At 45.5% G+C, this 21,045-nt stretch overlaps 1 protein-coding gene across 1 annotated transcript; it reads right to left on the bottom strand.

Moving 5' to 3' along the window:
• Positions 1 to 8,807: 8,807 nt before the first annotated feature.
• Positions 8,808 to 20,640, bottom strand: myadm (myeloid-associated differentiation marker). The gene is given in 3 exon segments (NM_001006799.1): positions 8,808 to 9,939; positions 11,325 to 11,393; positions 20,597 to 20,640. A coding segment is annotated over 1 exon segment (924 nt). The 5' UTR covers positions 9,929 to 9,939; positions 11,325 to 11,393; positions 20,597 to 20,640; the 3' UTR covers positions 8,808 to 9,004.
• Between the last annotated feature and the right edge of the window lie 405 nt (positions 20,641 to 21,045).

The following is a 21,045-nucleotide window of genomic DNA, read 5'->3' as shown; positions in this document are numbered from 1 at the left end:
ATGGGATTAATCAGTTCCAGTGTGTATATAAACACAGGTGCCCGGAGCCAACCAGCGAGGCACAGTTGTGTAAGTGCATTACGAGACATTATGGGATATGATGTTGGTTCTGCGATTCTGCTAGGTTACTGCTATTGGTCTGTTCCTTTCTGCACTGCTGCATCTGTCCTTTGCAACAAAGTAGCAGGAGTCAGGCTTGCAAGCTTTGCCACAGGTCAGCGGACCTCTGCTATATTTGTTTCAATGGTCAGAACCACCCAGGCAGAGAACAGAAAGGGGCAGATCCTGCTTTTTAATAGCAAATATATTTCCAAATACCTTTAAAATCATCGGAAATTAATGTACAGTAAGTTACAATGAATTATGATTTATTTCATTGGACAAAATGTTATTTTTGCATTTAGTATGGGGGTTTTACAATACAGACCCAGAGCTGTAGGGGGTGTAACTTCACTAAATGTGAGCAATGCTACTGGCTATAAAAGCCTTCACAAAACATTGTAGCGCAGATTGATTTAGAGGCCTGGGGTGCAGTCGCCCCTATACGTAGAGGGAATTGTTCCTAGAAACCAGCTTGTCTTTACTAGGAAAATCTGAATTCCCCAGGCCTAGCTAAGCAAATCCCAGGAAAAAATGAAAGTGAATAACAGAGAGAGGGTGTGATTGTTCAAGGTAAGGTCCCAATTGCTTTAGTATGTGCCTTATATCGTATGTGACACTGCCACCCAGTGGCTATTTTTGAGCACTGCAGTTACGACAGATTGTCTTGATGTTATGAATTATCTGGCTCCCAGTCTGAGCAGCCCCTCCTTATAGAGGACTAGGGGGGCCAGAGGAAGAGTTGGGGTACCCTAAGGCTCATTGTGGAGGTGCTATAGAGGGTCATAGGCATAACTACATAGGAAGGAGACCCTGTGACTACCTTTCACCCTGACTGATAAACAATATATGTTCCGATTTATGGGGGGCAAACATGATTCTTACTGTGGGGCCCAGTAACTTACAGTTATGTCACTGGTCACAGGACATAGAGCACAAAAGTATATTTTTACATGAGAGATACCCCCTGCTGGGACAAATTGCCTTTAGATTTGGCTTTTATTTTGTTACTCGGGCAGGGAGTGGGGATACGTGAGTCCTTCCTCTGGTTATACAAGGCTACATGGCAGGGGAGGAGGGACTAAAACACTGATGTTACAAGTTGTAACAACTTCTCCATCGCTTACACTCAGCATCCAGGAACTACATAACCCACAATGCATTGCACTGGGATGTTCCTTTCCTTATTGACATCACGGGTGCAGGGAATTGTGGGATTGGGAGGATGCAGGCTGAAGGCAGGCTGAGGACAGGTGACTACTGTTACATTTTATTTGAGTCACAAAGTAGCCAGCCAGATCAGCAGGGGAACAGGGGGTGGGGCTTAGGGAACTGTTCCAAACTATATTATTACATTAAAAATCATAAAAAAAGACTGAATATTTTTTAATTAATGTATATTGCAAAGTTGATTGAAATTATGTTTACTATTCAAAAAGCTTGTTTGGGTGGAGTTCCCCTTTAAGATACTCTGAATGCTAACTGTATAAATACAGTTGTAGTGTGGGCTAGAAGGAATACTGTATGACTGCCGCACTGTGGTCATTTTTGGTACTACGTTTAGCAGTCAGACGGGTGACTTTTGGTATGTTATGGAATGCCCTATGCCTAGCAACTATGCAATTGGTCTTCCTATTTACATATTTCCAGCTTTCAAACTGGGGTCAGTGACCCCAGCAGCCAAGAAAACTATTACTCTGTAAAATTACAATGTTATTGTTACTTCAACTTTACTTCTAAGAACATAGTTGTAGAGGTAATAGGGGATTCTATTTAGGATTACATTATAAAACAATATAATGATTACAGAGAGCCACCATAGATGAATGAATGCTAACTCGTGAAAAAGAAAATCTAATAAGAATACGTGCGAGCGTGCGCACGCGCGAATATCTGTCCACGGGGGGGGGGGGTCGGGGGATGTGCGCACAGCAAGCTCTATGGAATCGAGTACTCGAGTATAAGCCGAGGGTTAGTTTTTCAGCACATTTTTGGTGCTTATACTCGAGTATATTCACAACACATAGAAAAGATTTTTGTGTTTCTGCCTATAAGATTTAACTTTTATTTAATTACCATTAAAAGTACCCATCATAAATACTCGAAATATCAATTAATTAGTAATTGGTTAAAAAACCACTTGACCAACCCAGGTCATAGTAGAAGTGGTTTAGTTATTACTTTGGTAAGTGTTAATTAGTCCTAAAAAAACGAAGGTGCAAAATATGGGGAGAATGGAGGACACCGAGAGAAATGCCCAGAGGAGATAAATCGTCAAAAACAAACACCCACAAAAATTAACCCACCCTATTTACTCACTCTGGTGGGGGTGGTGGGAGTTAAGAACTGTATGTTCAATTAATCATATTCAGGTACTAGGTTGCGGTTCTCAGTAGTACAGCACAAAAGCACAAAGTATATATGACACGCTCACTGCCATGCTCAAGTACCTCACATTATCACCTTCACAGCGTCTAGAGCAGGTGCGCCCAAAACTTTAAGCCCCGCAGACCCAGCAGCGTACATCATGTAAGGCCCGTACCGGCGCCCACCCGCTCATATACAAGACCCCTGTGCACAGGCTGAGCGCTCCCTTTAATTACGGGACAGTCACTGCTTGCCTCGCACTTCCGCAACCCAGTCTGTTAAATGAACAGTCCTCCCCCAGACCTAAAGCGGCTATCACCGCCGCATACCTCTCAGACAGGAGAAACCTGTCCTTGAGGGTAAAGCTCTCTCCGTGTCCCCCACCTCCCCTGCAACCTTCAATGCCCGCCCAACGCGTTTCGTCACGCTCACGTGACTTCCTCAGGGGCTATCTATGGTTCAACTACTTTACTATTAGTTGTATATATACTCTATGTCCGAGATCGCCATCTAATGGCCACGAAGCATATTTATTCTCTAAATTCTAAAACAGAGTTTTTATATATATAAAGCTCTAAAATTCTATCCATAACAGCGGGGAGAGAGAGTAGAGCAGGGGACAAAAGAAAGAGAAAGGAAAAAGGAAAAAGTAAAACACTTAGAGGTCCTAATAGGGGATCATAGTCATACAGGCTATCATCTTTTCCGTATGAAGGGGGTAAATGTGAAGCCCTCATTCAGACCTAGCGGAGCTCTTGATTTTAATCTATAAATCTACTCACATTCTTTTTTCACATTAAGATTACGTAGAAATTGCTCGGATCTAGATGATTTTAAGATCAAAGCAATTGATCTACGAAATAGATTCATCCAAAGGGGCTATCCAAAACGTTGGCTCAAGAGGGCATATAAGAGGGCACTTGAATCGGATCGCCAAACTCTTGTTTTCTCTAACAAAGCTCCAGATATGGAAACAAAGCAATCTGATATTAGATGCGTTGGCACATATAATAATCAGTGGCAAAGTATCAAATCTATTATGCAGAGACATTGGAGTGTTTTGAAAGGGGACCGAGATTTAGGACCAATATTGCCCCATCTACCATCCTTAGTAGCAAGAAGATCTACTAGCTTGGGAGACATCTTGGTACATAGCCATTACAGTGAGCGGCGGGAATCACCATCACATTTCCTTACCCCGACGGTGGGATCATATAGGTGCCATAGATGTGAAGCATGCCAATATATGGTACCAATGAAATCCTTCCAAAGACCTGGCTCCCAGTTTAAATTTGAAATCAGGCAGTTTATTAATTGCCGCACTGCTGGAGTAATATATGTAGGCTTATGTAGCTGTCCCATGGTATATGTGGGAAAGACCTTTAGGGAATTGCGTAAGAGGATCTTAGAACATATTGGTACTATTAATAATAAGAAGGAAACTCCACTTGCCAGACATATAAGGGACTTCCATCGTTCGGATGTGACTGCCATATCTTTCTTTGGCATTGAAAGGGTAAAATTGGGACCAAGGAAGGGAGACATAAATAATCTGCTGCTGAAAAAAGAATGTGAGTGGATTTATAGATTAAAATCAAGAGCTCCGCTAGGTCTGAATGAGGGCTTCACATTTACCCCCTTCATACGGAAAAGATGATAGCCTGTATGACTATGATCCCCTATTAGGACCTCTAAGTCTTTTACTTTTTCCTTTTTCCTTTCTCTTTCTTTTGTCCCCTGCTCTACTCTCTCTCCCCGCTGTTATGGATAGAATTTTAGAGCTTTATATATATAAAAACTCTGTTTTAGAATTTAGAGAATAAATATGCTTCGTGGCCATTAGATGGCGATCTCGGACATAGAGTATATATACAACTAATAGTAAAGTAGTTGAACCATAGATAGCCCCTGAGGAAGTCACGTGAGCGTGACGAAACGCGTTGGGCGGGCATTGAAGGTTGCAGGGGAGGTGGGGGACACGGAGAGAGCTTTACCCTCAAGGACAGGTTTCTCCTGTCTGAGAGGTATGCGGCGGTGATAGCCGCTTTAGGTCTGGGGGAGGACTGTTCATTTAACAGACTGGGTTGCGGAAGTGCGAGGCAAGCAGTGACTGTCCCGTAATTAAAGGGAGCGCTCAGCCTGTGCACAGGGGTCTTGTATATGAGCGGGTGGGCGCCGGTACGGGCCTTACATGATGTACGCTGCTGGGTCTGCGGGGCTTAAAGTTTTGGGCGCACCTGCTCTAGACGCTGTGAAGGTGATAATGTGAGGTACTTGAGCATGGCAGTGAGCGTGTCATATATACTTTGTGCTTTTGTGCTGTACTACTGAGAACCGCAACCTAGTACCTGAATATGATTAATTGAACATACAGTTCTTAACTCCCACCACCCCCACCAGAGTGAGTAAATAGGGTGGGTTAATTTTTGTGGGTGTTTGTTTTTGACGATTTATCTCCTCTGGGCATTTCTCTCGGTGTCCTCCATTCTCCCCATATTTTGCACCTTCGTTTTTTTAGGACTAATTAACACTTACCAAAGTAATAACTAAACCACTTCTACTATGACCTGGGTTGGTCAAGTGGTTTTTTAACCAATTACTAATTAATTGATATTTCGAGTATTTATGATGGGTACTTTTAATGGTAATTAAATAAAAGTTAAATCTTATAGGCAGAAACACAAAAATCTTTTCTATGTGTTGTGAATTTAGGAATTTAGGTGGAAAACACCTTGTGTATGCCAAATTTTGGGAGGTAATCTTACGGATTAAGCACACGTTTTCTTTTTTCTCGTTTGTTGCGTATTATACTCGAGTATATGCGGTATATATATTTCTATAATAATAATGTCACATGATACAGGAGCAAATGAACGTTGTGCACTTTTCTACCATCCTGCGCTCCCTGTTTGCCGATTGTGCGCAGGTAGGGTCCCACCCATCACCGATCAGGCACGTCACAAACTGCTGCAATTGGGCTTTCAGTGGGAGCGCCAAGCCCAGGTATGTTGCGTTCAGGGCGTCCTGCGTTTGAATCCACCTTCACTCATATACACAGCGTATGAACCCATATACTCTACATTGCTTCAAAAGCAGCTGCAGACATGTTGAATGGATAATTACCACATATGGGAACTCCTATCTGGTACCAGCAGGGGGGGGCAACAAGAAACTGAAGTCTATACCCACCCAGCGTCGCCCCAGTTCAGCCAGACACGTCTGTGTAACACTGTGGTCAGACGGGTGACTTTTGGTATGTTATGGAATGCCCTATGCCTAGCAACTATGCAATTGGTCCTTTTTTTTTTTTTTTATTGCCTTCCTATTTACATATTTCCAGCTTTCAAACTGGGGTCAGTGACCCCAGCAGCCAAGAAAACTATTACTATCTGTAAAATTACAATGTTATTGTTACTTCAACTTTACTTCTAAGAACATAGTTGTAGAGGTAATAGGGGATTCTATTGAGGATTACATTATAAAACAATATAATGATTACAGAGAGCCACCATGGACTAATGAATGCTAACTCGTGAAAAAGAAAATCTAATAAGCTTCTATGAGCAGGTAATAGAAAAAAAGGTTGATGCCCTCTATTTGATACTATTCCACATCATAGACAGATGCATAAGGCTTGGGAAGGGTTGTACTTTGGTAGAAACTCGAGTGGCACAGAGCAGAGTTGTTATAATACCATAATACCACATGAATGAGTGTCAGGTCACATAGTAATAGTGCGAAATAGCAAAAAACGCTGCGTATTTCCGCTAGGTCTGGCAGCTGCCTTTGCGTATACATAGGAATAGCTTGCTGTGCAAATACTGGCGTATTTCGGCCTACGCTTGAAAAATCCGTGCTAAGGCGTTTTCTAGCGTATTTCCGCATTGTGTGGTTTGCTTCAAGTCTTTTCAAGTTATTTCTATGGATGATGATATCAGGCGTTTTTCAGCTGCCGAGAGAATTAGAAAATACGCAGCGGAAAAACGCCACGTGTGGCATCAGCCTAACATCACAGTGCAACTCAGGCATCACATGCATCTGGCTATGGTTACAGTCATGGAGTAACAACAATAACAACTTATTTTTAGAAGAAATCTACTCTATGGCCAGTGGATTCACTCTGTGCTTATACAATTGGTAAGGGGTATGGACCAGTCCATGGCGGCTTTAGATAAAGTCGGGGCCGCCATAGCGTGTACCTGCAGATAAAAAATAAAGCAAAGTATCTGATTGCGATACAACATTCGGGCTGATCAGTGCCTTCAGTGGGTTAGAGGCGCTGCCTGCTCTCTCCCCACACCCGCCCACCCACAGTGGAAACTCTGAGTACTCACACTAACTAAGCTGCTCTGTTTTCTTTGCCAGAGAGACCCATTGGCTCCTGAGGCTCACAGCTCGGCTCCGTGGACAGACGGACGCGCATACATGCGCATCAAACTTGGCTGCAGTTCCGAGTGCCAGGTGTAACACTCGCACTCAGTGCTAGGTTAGATGAGCTTGCTGTGCGCACCCCCATGGACAGACGCGAATACGTGCGAGCGTGCGCACGCGCGAATGTCTGTCCACGGGGGGGGGGGTCGGGGGATGTGCGCACAGCAAGCTCTTAGGGATCGAGTACTCGAGTATAAGCCGAGGGTTAGTTTTTCAGCACATTTTTGGTGCTTATACTCGAGTATATGCGGTATATATATTTCTATAATAATAATGTCATATGATACAGGAGCAAATGAACGTTGTGCACTTTTCTACCATCCTGCGCTCCCTGTTTGCCGATTGTGCGCAGGTAGGGTCCCACCCATCACCGATCAGGCACGTCACAAACTGCTGCAATTGGGCTTTTAGTGGGCGCCAAGCCCAGGTATGTTGCGTTCAGGGCGTCCTGCGTTTGAATCCACCTTCACTCATATACACAACGTATGAACCCATATACTCTACATTGCTTCAAAAGCAGCTGCAGACATGTTGAATGGATAATTACCACATATGGGAACTCCTATCTGGTACCAGCAGGGGGGGGGGCAACAAGAAACTGAAGCCTATACCCACCCAGCGTCGCCCCAGTTCAGCCAGACACGTCTGTGTAACACTGTTTTTTATTGATAAAAGATGAGCATATTGGCAAATAAGGCATAGGAATACTGGATTGTTTTCAATATACATATATTGGTTTTGATATAAAAAAAAGCAGGCGAGATATGCGTGGGTTTATATGAGTAATACTGATAGCACCAAGGCACTCTGGGGCGCAGGCACAGTGAGTACATGTCGCGGATATAACGGTGACTGCAGAGGGAGCAGGGTACGGAGATGTATCTGGCACACACCAAACTGGAGGGGAAAGGGGGTGTGGCTTAGCATGTGCCAGATGCCTCTCTACCTGTGTGTAAAATAGTGAAAATCCTATAAAAATAATAATCATAAAACTGAATATATTTATCTTTGAGTGACTGAAGGCATCTCTTGGCTCTGCTAGTGATGGGGGGATTGTACCCGCAGGGAGTAGAAAACTACAGTAAAGGTGGAGCTAGTGGTTTAAGCAGTGTTAGGCAATGGCCAGGCTGCATTGCCCGCTATTGGGCACTTCTATAGGCTCAAACACACTATTAAATAACAGAAAATACTGATATAAGGGTAACACCTTTGCAATACAGATTGTATACAAAAATATGGCTGCCCATTAAAGGGAGTGAAATATGGCATTTCATGGACACTAAATATGGCATTTCATGGGCACATCTTTATGTACCTGAGCCCTGTTATGATTAAAAGAAGGGCCTGTGACAAATGCCCACACCACAAAGGGAAACGACCTCTAAAGAGACCCTAGTAGCTGTAGCTGCCACTTGTAGGGGGGCTATAGATTGGCTCAGTGGACTGGCACAGGGCTAGGGCCCCCACACAGCTGCAGTTGTTTGCAGGGAGAAAGGCAGTCCCATTGAGACCCACAGATATTTCCCTTGCCTGGGTAGGGGGCTGTAACTGTGGGATAGAGTGTATAGTAAGGTAAGATGGTGTCTGGGCTGGAGCAGTAACCGTGGGAAAAGTGCAAATAGCAAGGCTTTAGCCCAACGTTTATCCTTCTAGTTATTGAATTTAATATCCCACCATGCAGGTGAAGGCTGTTGGAGATGCTGGGGGTTGGAAGACTGGGTTGGACTTTATCCACCTGGCCCCTCCCCAGAAATGTATTCACCCCTTCCCACTGCCGTTAAATCCATCCCTACCCGGTTCCCATTGTGTTGGAAATAAAGTTTAATAGACTCTATACACCTTAAACTTCAAGGCACATACACAAAATAAAGGGTACATAGAAAATAACAAAGAGCTCCCTGAACTGCAGATACTATTGGTTGTGATGAATTTAATCACATATATATATATACGTATATACCTCAGTATACAAAGGTAAATAGCTTAGCAGGCAGGCAGTGGTGCATTGTTCAAGCTGTTGAATGTACATATTTTTGCAAGTACGAAACCCTTCATGTTCTGTTCAGGCAGTTGGAAATATCGTACCCTATCCATGAAGTCTCATCGCTTAGACGGTGATGAATATAAGCCTGGCCGAATGAACCAGGTCCATAATGTACGCAATAAGGTTGACGGCTGTCAGGACAGCAACAGCAACCAACTTATCCCAGTCGCACACCCTGTATAGGTTTCCTTGGCCCGACCGGCAGTATGATGGTCGGCTCGGGGTTCCACCATGCTTCCTGTCAAATGCGAAGATTGGCCAGACGATCATGGCGGAGACGTACATAAGGACTGCCAAGAGGGCATAGCCACTTAGGAACTTATTGAAAGCACAAGGCAACCAACCTGTGCACTCGCCGACACAGAGGATAATGACCACAATGGATAAGATAAAGCAGATACAATAGACGGCTAAGCACCACTTCATGGCATCATGCCTCTCGTATTGAGCTGGATCGGAGATAAAGACAAATATGATGCAAGCAATGAAGGTCTCCAAAACCTTCAAGAGTCCTGGTGTGGTAGCCATGTACCCAGTAACTTCTCCAGGCTTGGCTCTGGTTAAGGACACTTCAATAATGTAAGCCAAGGTAGTGAGGCAGGAAAACACAATGGCCACGATCTGGTAGTTGCGTGCCTCGCTGTTATAGGCCTTGTCCTCTAGGTATTGCAGGGGGTAGATCACAGTGGCAGAGAGGCACATTAGGACACCATACATGGCAAAGGTGATGGGGAAGTTTTTCCAGGATACGGGCATCCGGTTCTGCACCCCAGCGAATTCCACAATCAGGATGACCAGGGTGACTGCGAAGCAGAAACACCAGCAAAACATACAGAGATCTCCGATCCGGCCACCCCATCTCCCAGTGTGTACCACCAGGCTGAATGTAACGCAGGCGAAGATGACTTCAAGGATACGGACGATGCCCACCGGTGATTTCAGTGTGCTGGTGTTGCCCACCACTATGGTTCTGTGTTGGACCGGCATGGCTGAGGTACCTGATTACAAAGAAAAAGAGAAAATACAGTAAATGAGATGAATGGAACACCAATATTTATCATAGGGCTGGGTTGGGCAGGCTCGAATCTGTTAATGGACAACATGAAGGTACATTGGCCCTCTAACAATTTAAACCCAAAACAGCTTTGGGAACCGCCCTATTTTTTAACTAATCCAGAATCTTTTTAAGGAAGACAAATGCTCTCTTAGTACCGGGACCAAGCCCAAGCCTCATACCCACTGGCAATATTTGTTTTACATTACTGAAGTGATCCAGTTATGTCTATGCCATTACCATACCAGAACATTTGTGGGGGTGTTTTTTCCCCATAAATGAATCACTGGTGATTCTCTGAAATGATAGAGAACGAAAAATACCCTCTAAAGGGCCAAGAGTCTAGTACACAATAGTAATTGTTCATATGGGCAACTAGCAGAACTGGTAAAGATGTGCCTTGGGCAAGGATGCCTTTAGGGCCTTAATGACCAAGCACTACCAGTAATGTAAACTTTGGTTGCTTGCAGACATGCCTGTTGCCACGAGGCGCTGGCACACATCATGTGGTTATGTGCCCTAGTGAGACATCACCATTTGGATACAACCCAGTGGCACTAGGCCGAGGGGAGAGGCTTGTCCCAAGGGCAAAAATATAGAGGACAATTCACAGAATGTAATGAAATAGGAAGGGACACTGGGTGTAATTGTAACCATAATGAAAAAGATAAATTATGCATTTTTATTTTGGGACTGGGTCACCTTCCACCCACACTGGCTGCCTCTCCTCTCTACGTGGGTCATATCCATAGCCCACCCAGAACTTGGGTATTTCTGCAGAATTCTATTTCCTTATTATATGAGAAATTATTTACTATGAACATGTGTTTTCCAAACTGCTCACTGCTTCCACCAACGGGCAGCAAAGGGCAGATTAATACAAAACAAGTGTTCTGCTGAGCACAATAACCCGTACAAGCAGCCAGAGGTGAAATGTCATGAACAGCCGATTGCACAGACATAGCACAGAATTCCAACACGAAACAATACAGAACAGGATGTCTGCTTCAACTTGTCTTCATTTCATTAAAGGAAGGGCAAGAGTAATTAACAGTCTGAATCAACCCAACCTAATTCATGAGCAATTCCCCCATAAGCCTTTCTACTGAAACTAAGGTGGTAAATCCAGTGATCAGCAACTTCAGGGCAAAACACTCACTTGGACACATGGGCCAATGGGTTTGCAAGCCAAATGTAAGAGTTCTGCCTGCTTAGTAATCAAAGTCTCTTCCTTCTCTTTGCAGGTCGTACAGTCTAGAAACCAGCAACTGAGGGACAATGGCTGAACGAGCATCAAGTACAGGTAAGGCATCAAGACTAAGGACTTACCTTATGTGCAGAGTGGAGCTACTTGAAAGAAGAAGCGTGACGGGCAATGCAGCGGATTCTGAAACCTGGCTGTTAAGGGAAACAGAGAAAAAGAGTCTGAAGTCATTATGAAGAAGAACCAAGAGAAGAATCTAGAATATGAGGCAAACAGTGTAAAAAAGGCAAACAGTGTAAAAAACAAACCTCCTTTTGGTCAGAACATAGGAAAAAAGGACCAAAATTAGCTTGAGGGGTCAACATGCAGCAGAATGATACCTACAATTCTCAATAACTTGCCAGCACGCCCTAGCATTTCCCCAAAAAAAACCAAAAACACAGATCTGGTGCACCATATGGTTATCCATCTGCTGGACGAAGGGCGTGCCCCCCAAACGTTGTCTTTGTCACATTACGGTTGTCCCTATGTTTGGTCTTCCCGAGAGCTCAGCTGAACCTAAACTTCACTCCACGGCAAGGTATGCAGCACAAGACCAGAATAGCGACACTAATTCCCCCTACCAAAAATACCCTCTTTCTCTGGCTACTGGCTGGGAGAAGCAACCCCATGGAGGTTTCTAGAATGTATCAACAGCTACACTTGCTAAACAGCCTTAGGCACAACAGAAGAAGTACAACAGCTTGAAGGATTCATTGGAACTTGATGGAAATTCCAGAAGGAGGTCTGCTATATAAATATGCAGTATGAATATTATCTGTTACTGAACAAATGAGAAAAACATGGAGAAATAAATGATGTTGCCAAAGCATGTAAATCCAGCACTATAAGTCAAATGGACTGAGAGCTCAGTCCAAAATCGTGACTTAAGAACGTACAGAGATCTTGTGAGGCTGGGAGAGCATTCCTGGCTGACACCACTTGGATAAATCACTGTGTAGAATGGAGAAGAAGGAGAAGAAGCAGGAGATGGAGTGGGAGGGGGTACAACAAGAACAAAGTTTGGGAGAGGGTGGCGCAGATGGCCCGTGTGTACACAAACATCAGTATTTGAGATTTTGCCACAGTAATCAAACCCAAATACTAAAGACCAAAATATGTGGACACCTCCAATATCTGTAATTGGCTACGCTCAAGCTGCGCTCATCATTGCCATGCAGGTGCTACTATATCATACAAAAACATTCTGGGCAATTCCTGGTTCCTACTTTGTGGCAACAGTTTGGGGAAGGCTCTTTTCTGTTCCAGCACAATAATGCTCCCCATGCACAACGTGAGATCCCTACAGAATGGGTTTGCCAGGATGGGAGAGTAAGGAGTTGACTAAACTGCACAAATACCTGGCCTTAACCCAACTGGACATCTATGGGATGAACTGGAACATCAATTTGGGGCAGGCCTGACTGCCATTATCAGTGCACAACCTCTTACATAAAAATACAGGTAAATCCCACTGACAGTATTCCAACATCAAGCATTCCATAGAGAAGTGTGCCGAGTATTAGCCTTGGTTCTGGAATGAGGTGATGGAGTCCACGCAGTTCATGCAGTAAATTGAAACTGTGAGGCTTTGTTTGGGCTGCCTCATAGATATGGGGCAATATGAAGAAAAAATATAATTATTTCTCCACAAAACAGAGAAATTGGGGGGGAAATTGTGTCCTCAATCATAAGGAAACTTCTTTATGGATTAAGAACGCAGCTACCTAAAGCAGCTCTTCAGGGGGTGGGATATGTCAGGCTCAGCATTCAGTGCCAATTCTCCCATTACAGGGGAAGCAGATTAGTGGTATGTAAACATCCCAGAAGTTTATTTAGCCTAAGGGCGGGGAGCGGCTCATTGAATGAATGGGAGGCATGCCAGGCCTCCAGCACGGACTGCGGCCCTTTTATGGTATCAGAACTTATCTCTCCCTACTGGTCATTGGAAAAGGGTTTCCTTCCATGGGAAAAGTCATATAGAAACTGACTGCCTGGGGTGAATTCTAGGTTCACGCTCACCAGACCGCCTGCCACATTGCCTGCTAAAAGCAAAACCGTCAACTGCAACTTAGTAAAAAATCTCTTTATTGTGTCCCATGGCAGAAATGATTGGGGGCAATATGAGTAATAGCCACCATGGGAAACAATTGTGATTTTTTTGTTTAATTTTAGCTTCATGTTTAGTTTATGAATGGATCAATGTTCCCCTTGTACAACAGTTACATGCAGTAATGTAATCCTATTATACCCACGTGCCCAGCTAGGTTTCCAACCAAAACAGACTAAATTAGCTGCAGATATTAGTAGTCAGAAGCAGTAGGGACGGCGATAACAGAATTGCACACAATAAACCCGGTCGGCTCTGCCTGAATTTCCTCCTTCTCCTGAGAGATTCCCATTCTAACAGTTGGAAAGGCTTTTTCCATGACTCACCCCCTGGAAAATTCTGCAGGCTCCTCATTATTTCATAGTTCCAATGCCTGTTCCTAGGGGTCCCAATTATTTATCCTTCCAGCAAAAGCCCCCTAAAGCCAGACATGGAGCTGAACATTCCACAATACTTTAGCATGACACCGTATGTATTTCTATTACACACGGGAACTCTTTGGCCAGTTATTTTCCACAGACACAGATACATAGAATACAATAATGAACAAACTGATAACTGTCTCTACATGTGTTTTAGCAGAGGCAATTCTCAGTATTGTCTATGGCAGGGGATTTTCTGGCGTTTAGTAGCCGTGACAAGTAGCTGCTACTAAGTAGCTCCTTGTTTTCACCCGTAGAGAAGGGAGGACTTTAGAGAACTATAGAGAAGGGAGGAGCGGAAGAATCAGTGAATAGCTGTCTCGGAGGTGGATCCGTTAAGTGGAAAAGCTGAATATACATTTTGGTAGGGGGGAGATGTGACTCACAGATGTTTCCTGTTAAGAACGCTACACTCCTTGTATGATGTAACTTGCTATAAAGTAGATCTGTAAGTGCACAGGGGCAGCACACATCCTCTGTCTGCTCCACAGAACCTCATTGCCTCCCCCCAACCAGAAAACCAGCAGCTACAATTTTATAAGGTTTGGGGTGACCCTTCACACATCACTTTTAACATCAAGCTCAGACTTGAAATAAAACATTGGGTGGGCCAATGGTGGTTAAGGCTGCCATTTACCCAAGTTTCATCTGTGCCAGCTTTTGGCACATCATAATCCACTCAATGGCTGGCCGGCCACTGGAATGCAGCCCTATGCAGTGCCAGGATAACCAAGCTGATGTTCCATTTAGCAACATATTTTTGTGGATAAAACACCTTTAACCCTGAAGAGGTCAACAAAATAAGGTCCCCACTGCATCAGAACCAGAGGCACTTACATCAATGCAAATTGCTTGAACATTTACACGAGCTCCAATTTTTTTATGTGACCCAAGACCCTTTTAGATACACATTTTATGATTTGCCTGGTCCATCTCAAGTTAATGTATAAATCCTATTCCACAGGCATACCAGTAGCTCTTATTGAGCCTTAAGGAACATTCTCTTGGCAAACGTAATCCAATGAACAAGCCTACAACACGCTGACTGGAAAAACATGCTGCTCGGCCAGAAATGGCACAGTCTGTGCTAGACGACTTCTCATTTCCTCTCACCCTTGCACTGCCAATAGCCAGCATAGCGTTCCAAGGCAAAAGCAGAAGGCATAATGTCCTGGGCACAATTCACTCCCATCTCCTAACTCATATAAGGGATCTCCTAACTCATATAAGGGCTCTCCTAACTACTTATACATTATATGAAGCACAACGCTCCTCTAGACCAGGTTGACCAAAATGAAGGTCTATGGGCCGAGTGTGGTTCTTCAAAGCATTTTCATGGCTCCCATCCAACTCTACAGATGTCTCCAGATGACATCACATGCAGCTACACCTCCCCTTTTTCTTTGGTGAGATTACCCCAAAGTTACCGGTCTTTCTTTAATAATATAATCTGCTATTTATACAACATGGAAAAGGTTGCAGAGCACTGCAATGGATGATGATTCCTTTGGCAGTATGAAACAAAACTAGGTATTTAAGTTTCACTTGGAAACCGCCCTCCTAAATGCCAGAGGCAAAACAGGATAACAGCCCCCCAGTCTAGGAGGGTTACAGAACGCAAAACATTCACACTTGTGAGATAACTTATCTAGCCCAATCACATTGACATACCTCCCAACATTTGAAAAGCAGAAGGAGGGACAAAAGTGTCTGCCGCGCGTAGCGTGGCAAAAATTTTTAGGCCACACCCACTTTTTGGTCACGCCCCCCCATCCAAACAGGCCCATTTTACAAAACCACGTCTGAAAAGCATAACATACACAAAGTGCATAAAAATCTTGCTGGTCCTCCCCCAGTGTCCCCCCAGCATCCACCCAACATCCTCCAGCTCCCCCCAGCATCCACCCAACATCCTCCAGCTGCCCCTTACCTTCCTCCAGCTCCTCCCAGCGTCCTCCCCAACATCCTTCAGCTTCCCCCAGCGTCCTCCCCAACATCCTCCAGCTCCCCCCAGCGTCCTCCCCAACATCCTCCAGCTCCCCCCAGCGTCCTCCCCAACATCCTTCAGCTTCCCCCAGCGTCCTCCACAACATCCTTCAGCTTCCCCCAGCGTCCTCCCCAACATTCTCCAGCTTCCCCCAGCGTCCTCCCCAACATTCTCCAGCTCCCCCAGCATCCTCTCTAACATCCTCCAGCTCCCCCCAGCGTCCTCCCCAACATCCTTCAGCTTCCCCCAGCGTCCTCCACAACATCCTTCAGCTTCCCCCAGCATCCTCCCCAACATCCTTCAGCTTCCCCCAGCGTCCTCCCCAACATCCTCCAGCTTCCCCCAGCGTCCTCCCCAACATTCTCCAGCTTCCCCCAGCGTCCTCCCCAACATTCTCCAGCTCCTCCCAGCATCCTCCCCAACATTCTCAAGCTCCCCCCAGCGTCCTCCCCAACATTCTCAAGCTCCCCCCAGCATCCTCCCCAACATTCTCAAGCTCCCCCCAGCGTCCTCCCCAACATTCTCAAGCTCCCCCCAGCGTCCTCCCCAACATTCTCAAGCTCCCCCCAGCGTCCTCCCCAACATTCTCAAGCTCCCCCCAGCGTCCTCCCCAACATTCTCAAGCTCCCCCCAGCGTCCTCCCCAACATTCTCCAGCTGCCCCTTACCTTCCTCCAGTGTCTTCCCCAGCATCCCCCTGCTCCTACCACTATCCGGCTGCGCCCCAGGGCTCTCCTTCTCCTCCTCGTGACGTCACACGCACTTGTTAGCGCCGCAGCTAAGTTCTGCACTGTGAAGGCCTTTATGTTAGAACTGAACTAAGCAGAGCTGCGGCGCTAAGGGGAGACATGCGTGTGACGTCATGCGGGAGACCTTTAAAAGTGGGACAGATCGGCGGCTATCCGGGACAGCGGGACGGGGTAGCAAAATCGGGACTGTCCCGCGTAAAGCGGGACAGTTGGGAGGTATGCATTGATAATATCACTCACCCATGAGGTCGCAATGATATAGCATTTCATCACTGACATTATGGGACATCTAGAGCCTTCTTCTTAAGCTGGCCATACATGCCCGGATATATTTGGTGTGTGTATGGTGGATTGAGGCGACTGATATCACAAAAGCCTTGGATATTGGTCTTCTCATCGATCAAGTGGAACAGAAAATTTTGAATGGGCGCCATTGAAGTCGCCCGAGCAAAGGCAAGCATTTAGGGTTGAATCGTCAGATAAGGGTAGAATTCCTGTTGTTTCTACCTCCATATCTGACAATTAAGCCCTTAACGTTAGTGGAGGGTACAAGTGATCTTTCCTGCGACTCCTGTGTATGGGGTTCTTACATAGATCAACCCAACCAATGTGTGCCTGAAAATCAACCACATGTTGACTAAGCTGGTTTAAAAATCCCATTGGGATGAGGAGCACAATGGCGCATTGATGTGGTCCTCGTCCTAACAGCCTCTATGCCTGCAATGTGATCCAAACAATCACATCAATCCAAAATTGCCCACCTCGAGCATTTCGGGGAAAGACCCATTCATTTGGCCAATCAAGGAGGTCTTTCAGTGTATGGCAACCTTTACACTAGAGGTCAGTCCTGTCCAGAACCCCCCATGGGTGAGAATGTTAAGATGTTTGGGCAACATCCTAATTAAATAATAAAATATCTCACCAACATTAAACAGTGCAAGGTAACGGGAATGATCAAGCACAGGAACCGTGGAAAAAAATACTATAAACATGACATTCTCCTGCTGCTGCCACATGAAATATCTTCCCCCTCCTCACTCTCCCAAAACAAAATAAACATTCTCAGATAAATTCTTCCCCCTATGACTCACTGCCTGGAGTGAACCAGGAACGAGCGAGGCAGTTCCCAAAAAGGAAACAGTGCTCAAACGGCAGCCTGTCAGCTCTGACTTGCACCTCGTTATGATCGTTAGGCAGAATTCATTATATCAGGGCGTTCCAAGCGGGTGGAGTGTAGATGGCTTCCAGCCTGACCAAAGGCTCCACAGGCTCCCCTGTGTTATATATTGTATATATATATATATCTGTCTCCAACATGTGAGAGACTGGAGAATCAGGCAACACCTGGAATATCTAGACATCTCTAAATCAGTCCAATAATAGTATGAAGTGAGCACAATGATCCTCGGGAACAATGCACCATATACATAAAGTCGCACAGATGAAAAGGATTATTCTGATTCTAATTTGTCTTTAAGAAATAAATAACTAGAGGGTAATAATTATATATTCACCTCTTAGGGCCATGGCAACAAAAAGTTCTAGCAGCCATTTATTGCCAGAGAGGAAAGTTGGCAGAGAGTGAAAGTGACTTCAGTTGACATTTAACTACACGCTAATGCCCAATGGCATACGTTACTGTGTTAAATACTCTCTCAGACAAATACATAGCGAGAAGCTGCCATATGGCTTGCCCCAAAAATGGGCTGACTTAGTCACCAACAGCGCCACCTAAGGCAACATGTTCTGTGTGCACAATAAGCTACGACTATTCAATAATATACAAGACAACGCTGATCATTTACAGATAATTGTCTCTACATGTGTTTTAGCAGAGTCAATTCACAGTAATGTCTATGGCAGGGGATTTTCTGGCATTTTGTAGCCGTGACAAGTAGCTGCTACTAAGTAGTTCTGTGTGACCTCACCCTAAATCTTCTTTTTCACAAGACAATGCAGATAAGGGATCTATATAATAAATCTGAGGGGAGAATTATTTTACAAATATTGATGAGCTATTAGGCAGCCTGGGGTCCTTATAAACTCCACGGAGGCCCCCCAGTGTGACAGCTCTGCCTTAACCCATAGTATCTCTGGTGTCAGCCAGTCATCTCTGTATCCTTCGGTCTGTGGCTGAACAGTGGTAATGGAGTGCCAGCATTTAGCACTAACAGGAAACCATTAGTAGGTCACAAGGTTGTGCATTAACCAACACAAAACTATGTAGCTTATATTGTAGCATATATCTGAGTTAAATATCAGCAACGGCAACATGAAGAACCCCTAAATCACCCGAAGCTGGCATGACTGTCCCGTTAGGGCAATGCACTGTCCCATTAGGGAGCTGCACTGGCATGACTGTCCCGTTAGGGTGCTGCACTGGCATGACTGTCCCGTTAGGGCACTGCACTGTCCCATTAGGGTGCTGCACTGGCATGACCGTCCCGTTAGGGCACTGCACTGTCCCATTAGGGTGCTGCACTGGCATGACTGTCCCGTTAGGGCACTGCACTGGCATGACTGTCCCGTTAGGGCAATGCACTGTCCCATTAGGGTGCTGCACTGGCATGACTGTCCCGTTAGGGCACTGCACTGGCATGACTGTCCCGTTAGGGCAATGCACTGTCCCATTAGGGTGCTGCACTGGCATGACTGTCCCGTTAGGGCACTGCACTGGCATGACTGTCCCGTTAGGCAAGACTGTTCCAGCTGGGCATAGCACTGGTCTGACTATACTGAAACTCATATCCAGGTAATGAGAGGCATTTACTGTCTCTATAAAAACTACTCTCCATAATAAAAAACCAACCCCTACTCTGAGGGCAGTGTCAGGCTGCTGCTCCTAAGCTATTAGCCCCCCAATGTGCCGATCCCATAGCAGTTTGACACCCCAGGATGCATGCTGAACAGAATTGGGGGCCCAGCAGCTAAGTCCCCCCCCCCAAAAAAAAAGCTCAAGGCATTAGCTCGTGCATGTAGGCACCGCGGCCAATGAGCAGCTCCGCTGGGTACATCTCTCTCTATACAGATCCGTGGCTGCGATGCATCTGGGGAGATACAATCACATGAAGCATCTGGGGAGATACAATCACATGAAGCATCTGGGGAGATACAATCACATGAAGCATCTGGGGAGATACAATCAGATGAAGCATCTGGGGAGATACAATCAGATGAAGCATCTGGGGAGATACAATCAGATGAAGCATCTGGGGAGATACAATCAGATGAAGCATCTCGGGAGATACAATCAGATGAAGCATCTGGGTTGATACAACCACATGAAGCATCTGGGGAGATACAATCACATGAAGCATCTGGGGAGATACAATCACATGAAGAATCTGGGGAGATACAATCAGATGAAGCATCTGGGGAGATACAATCACATGAAGCATCTGGGTTGATACAATCACATGAAGCATCTGGGGAGATACAATCACATGAAGCATCTGGGGAGATACAATCACATGAAGCATCTGGGGAGATACAATCACATGAAGCATCTGGGGAGATACAATCACATGAAGCATCTGGGGAGATACAATCACATGAAGCATCTGGGGAGATACAATCACATGAAGCATCTGGGGAGATACAATCAGATGAAGCATCTGGGGAGATACAATCAGATGAAGCATCTGGGGAGATACAATCAGATGAAGCATCTGGGTTGATACAATCACATGAAGCATCTGGGGAGATACAATCACATGAAGCATCTGGGGAGATACAATCACATGAAGCATCTGGGGAGATACAATCAGATGAAGCATCTGGGTTGATACAACCACATGAAGCATCTGGGGAGATACAATCACATGAAGCATCTGGGGAGATACAATCACATGAAGCATCTGGAAGAATAAGAAGTAGCAGTGCCCACACCGACACCAGCCTATGGGACATTAGGAAAAGACAGCGCTTCGACATCTGCATGTCCCCCAGATGCAGCAACAGCTGGCGAGCAGTGGCACAGATGCACCACATGCTGAATGATAAGTGGAACAGTGGACCTGTCCCTAAGTACAGCCCGGAGTGCCCACTGTACGCTGGGTGCCCTATGTGGGTGCTGTGGGTGCCATACGTACCTCCTGGGAGCCCGGGGCCACGCCGAGTAGTCACACAGCCAGCGGGAAGGAGAAGTGAATGAGCTGCAGAGCCCGGGGTGGGTGCGGCACTGAGACTCACGGCTAAGGGACTGAGGGAAAACTCTCAGACGCACACAGAGCGCTACGGGCAGTAGGGCAGGGGGGGCGCTAGTGCGCACAGAGAGTGGGAGACGCTCCCTTCAGCCGCGCCAACAGGGGAGCTCACGCCTTACTACTCAGTGTTGGCTTATGTGTCAGGGCTGGGATAGTCTGCCTTCCGACTCCGCTAACTACAACTACAGGAGAGCAGCCAGCAACTAAATATCCCATTTATATGTTACACTAGCTGCAGTAAAAGTGCCCTGTTACTTTCTGTTTCATTATCCTTAAACATAATGCTTGATACCAATGTTATTAATAGGGAAAATACATTAGAATAGAAGGAGGTT

The sequence above is a fragment of the Xenopus tropicalis genome, chromosome 7 (assembly GCF_000004195.4).
Source record: "Xenopus tropicalis strain Nigerian chromosome 7, UCB_Xtro_10.0, whole genome shotgun sequence".
NCBI lineage: Eukaryota > Metazoa > Chordata > Amphibia > Anura > Pipidae > Xenopus > Xenopus tropicalis.
The sequence above is the reverse complement of the archived record's forward strand: the minus strand, read 5'-3'. Positions and strand labels throughout refer to the sequence as shown.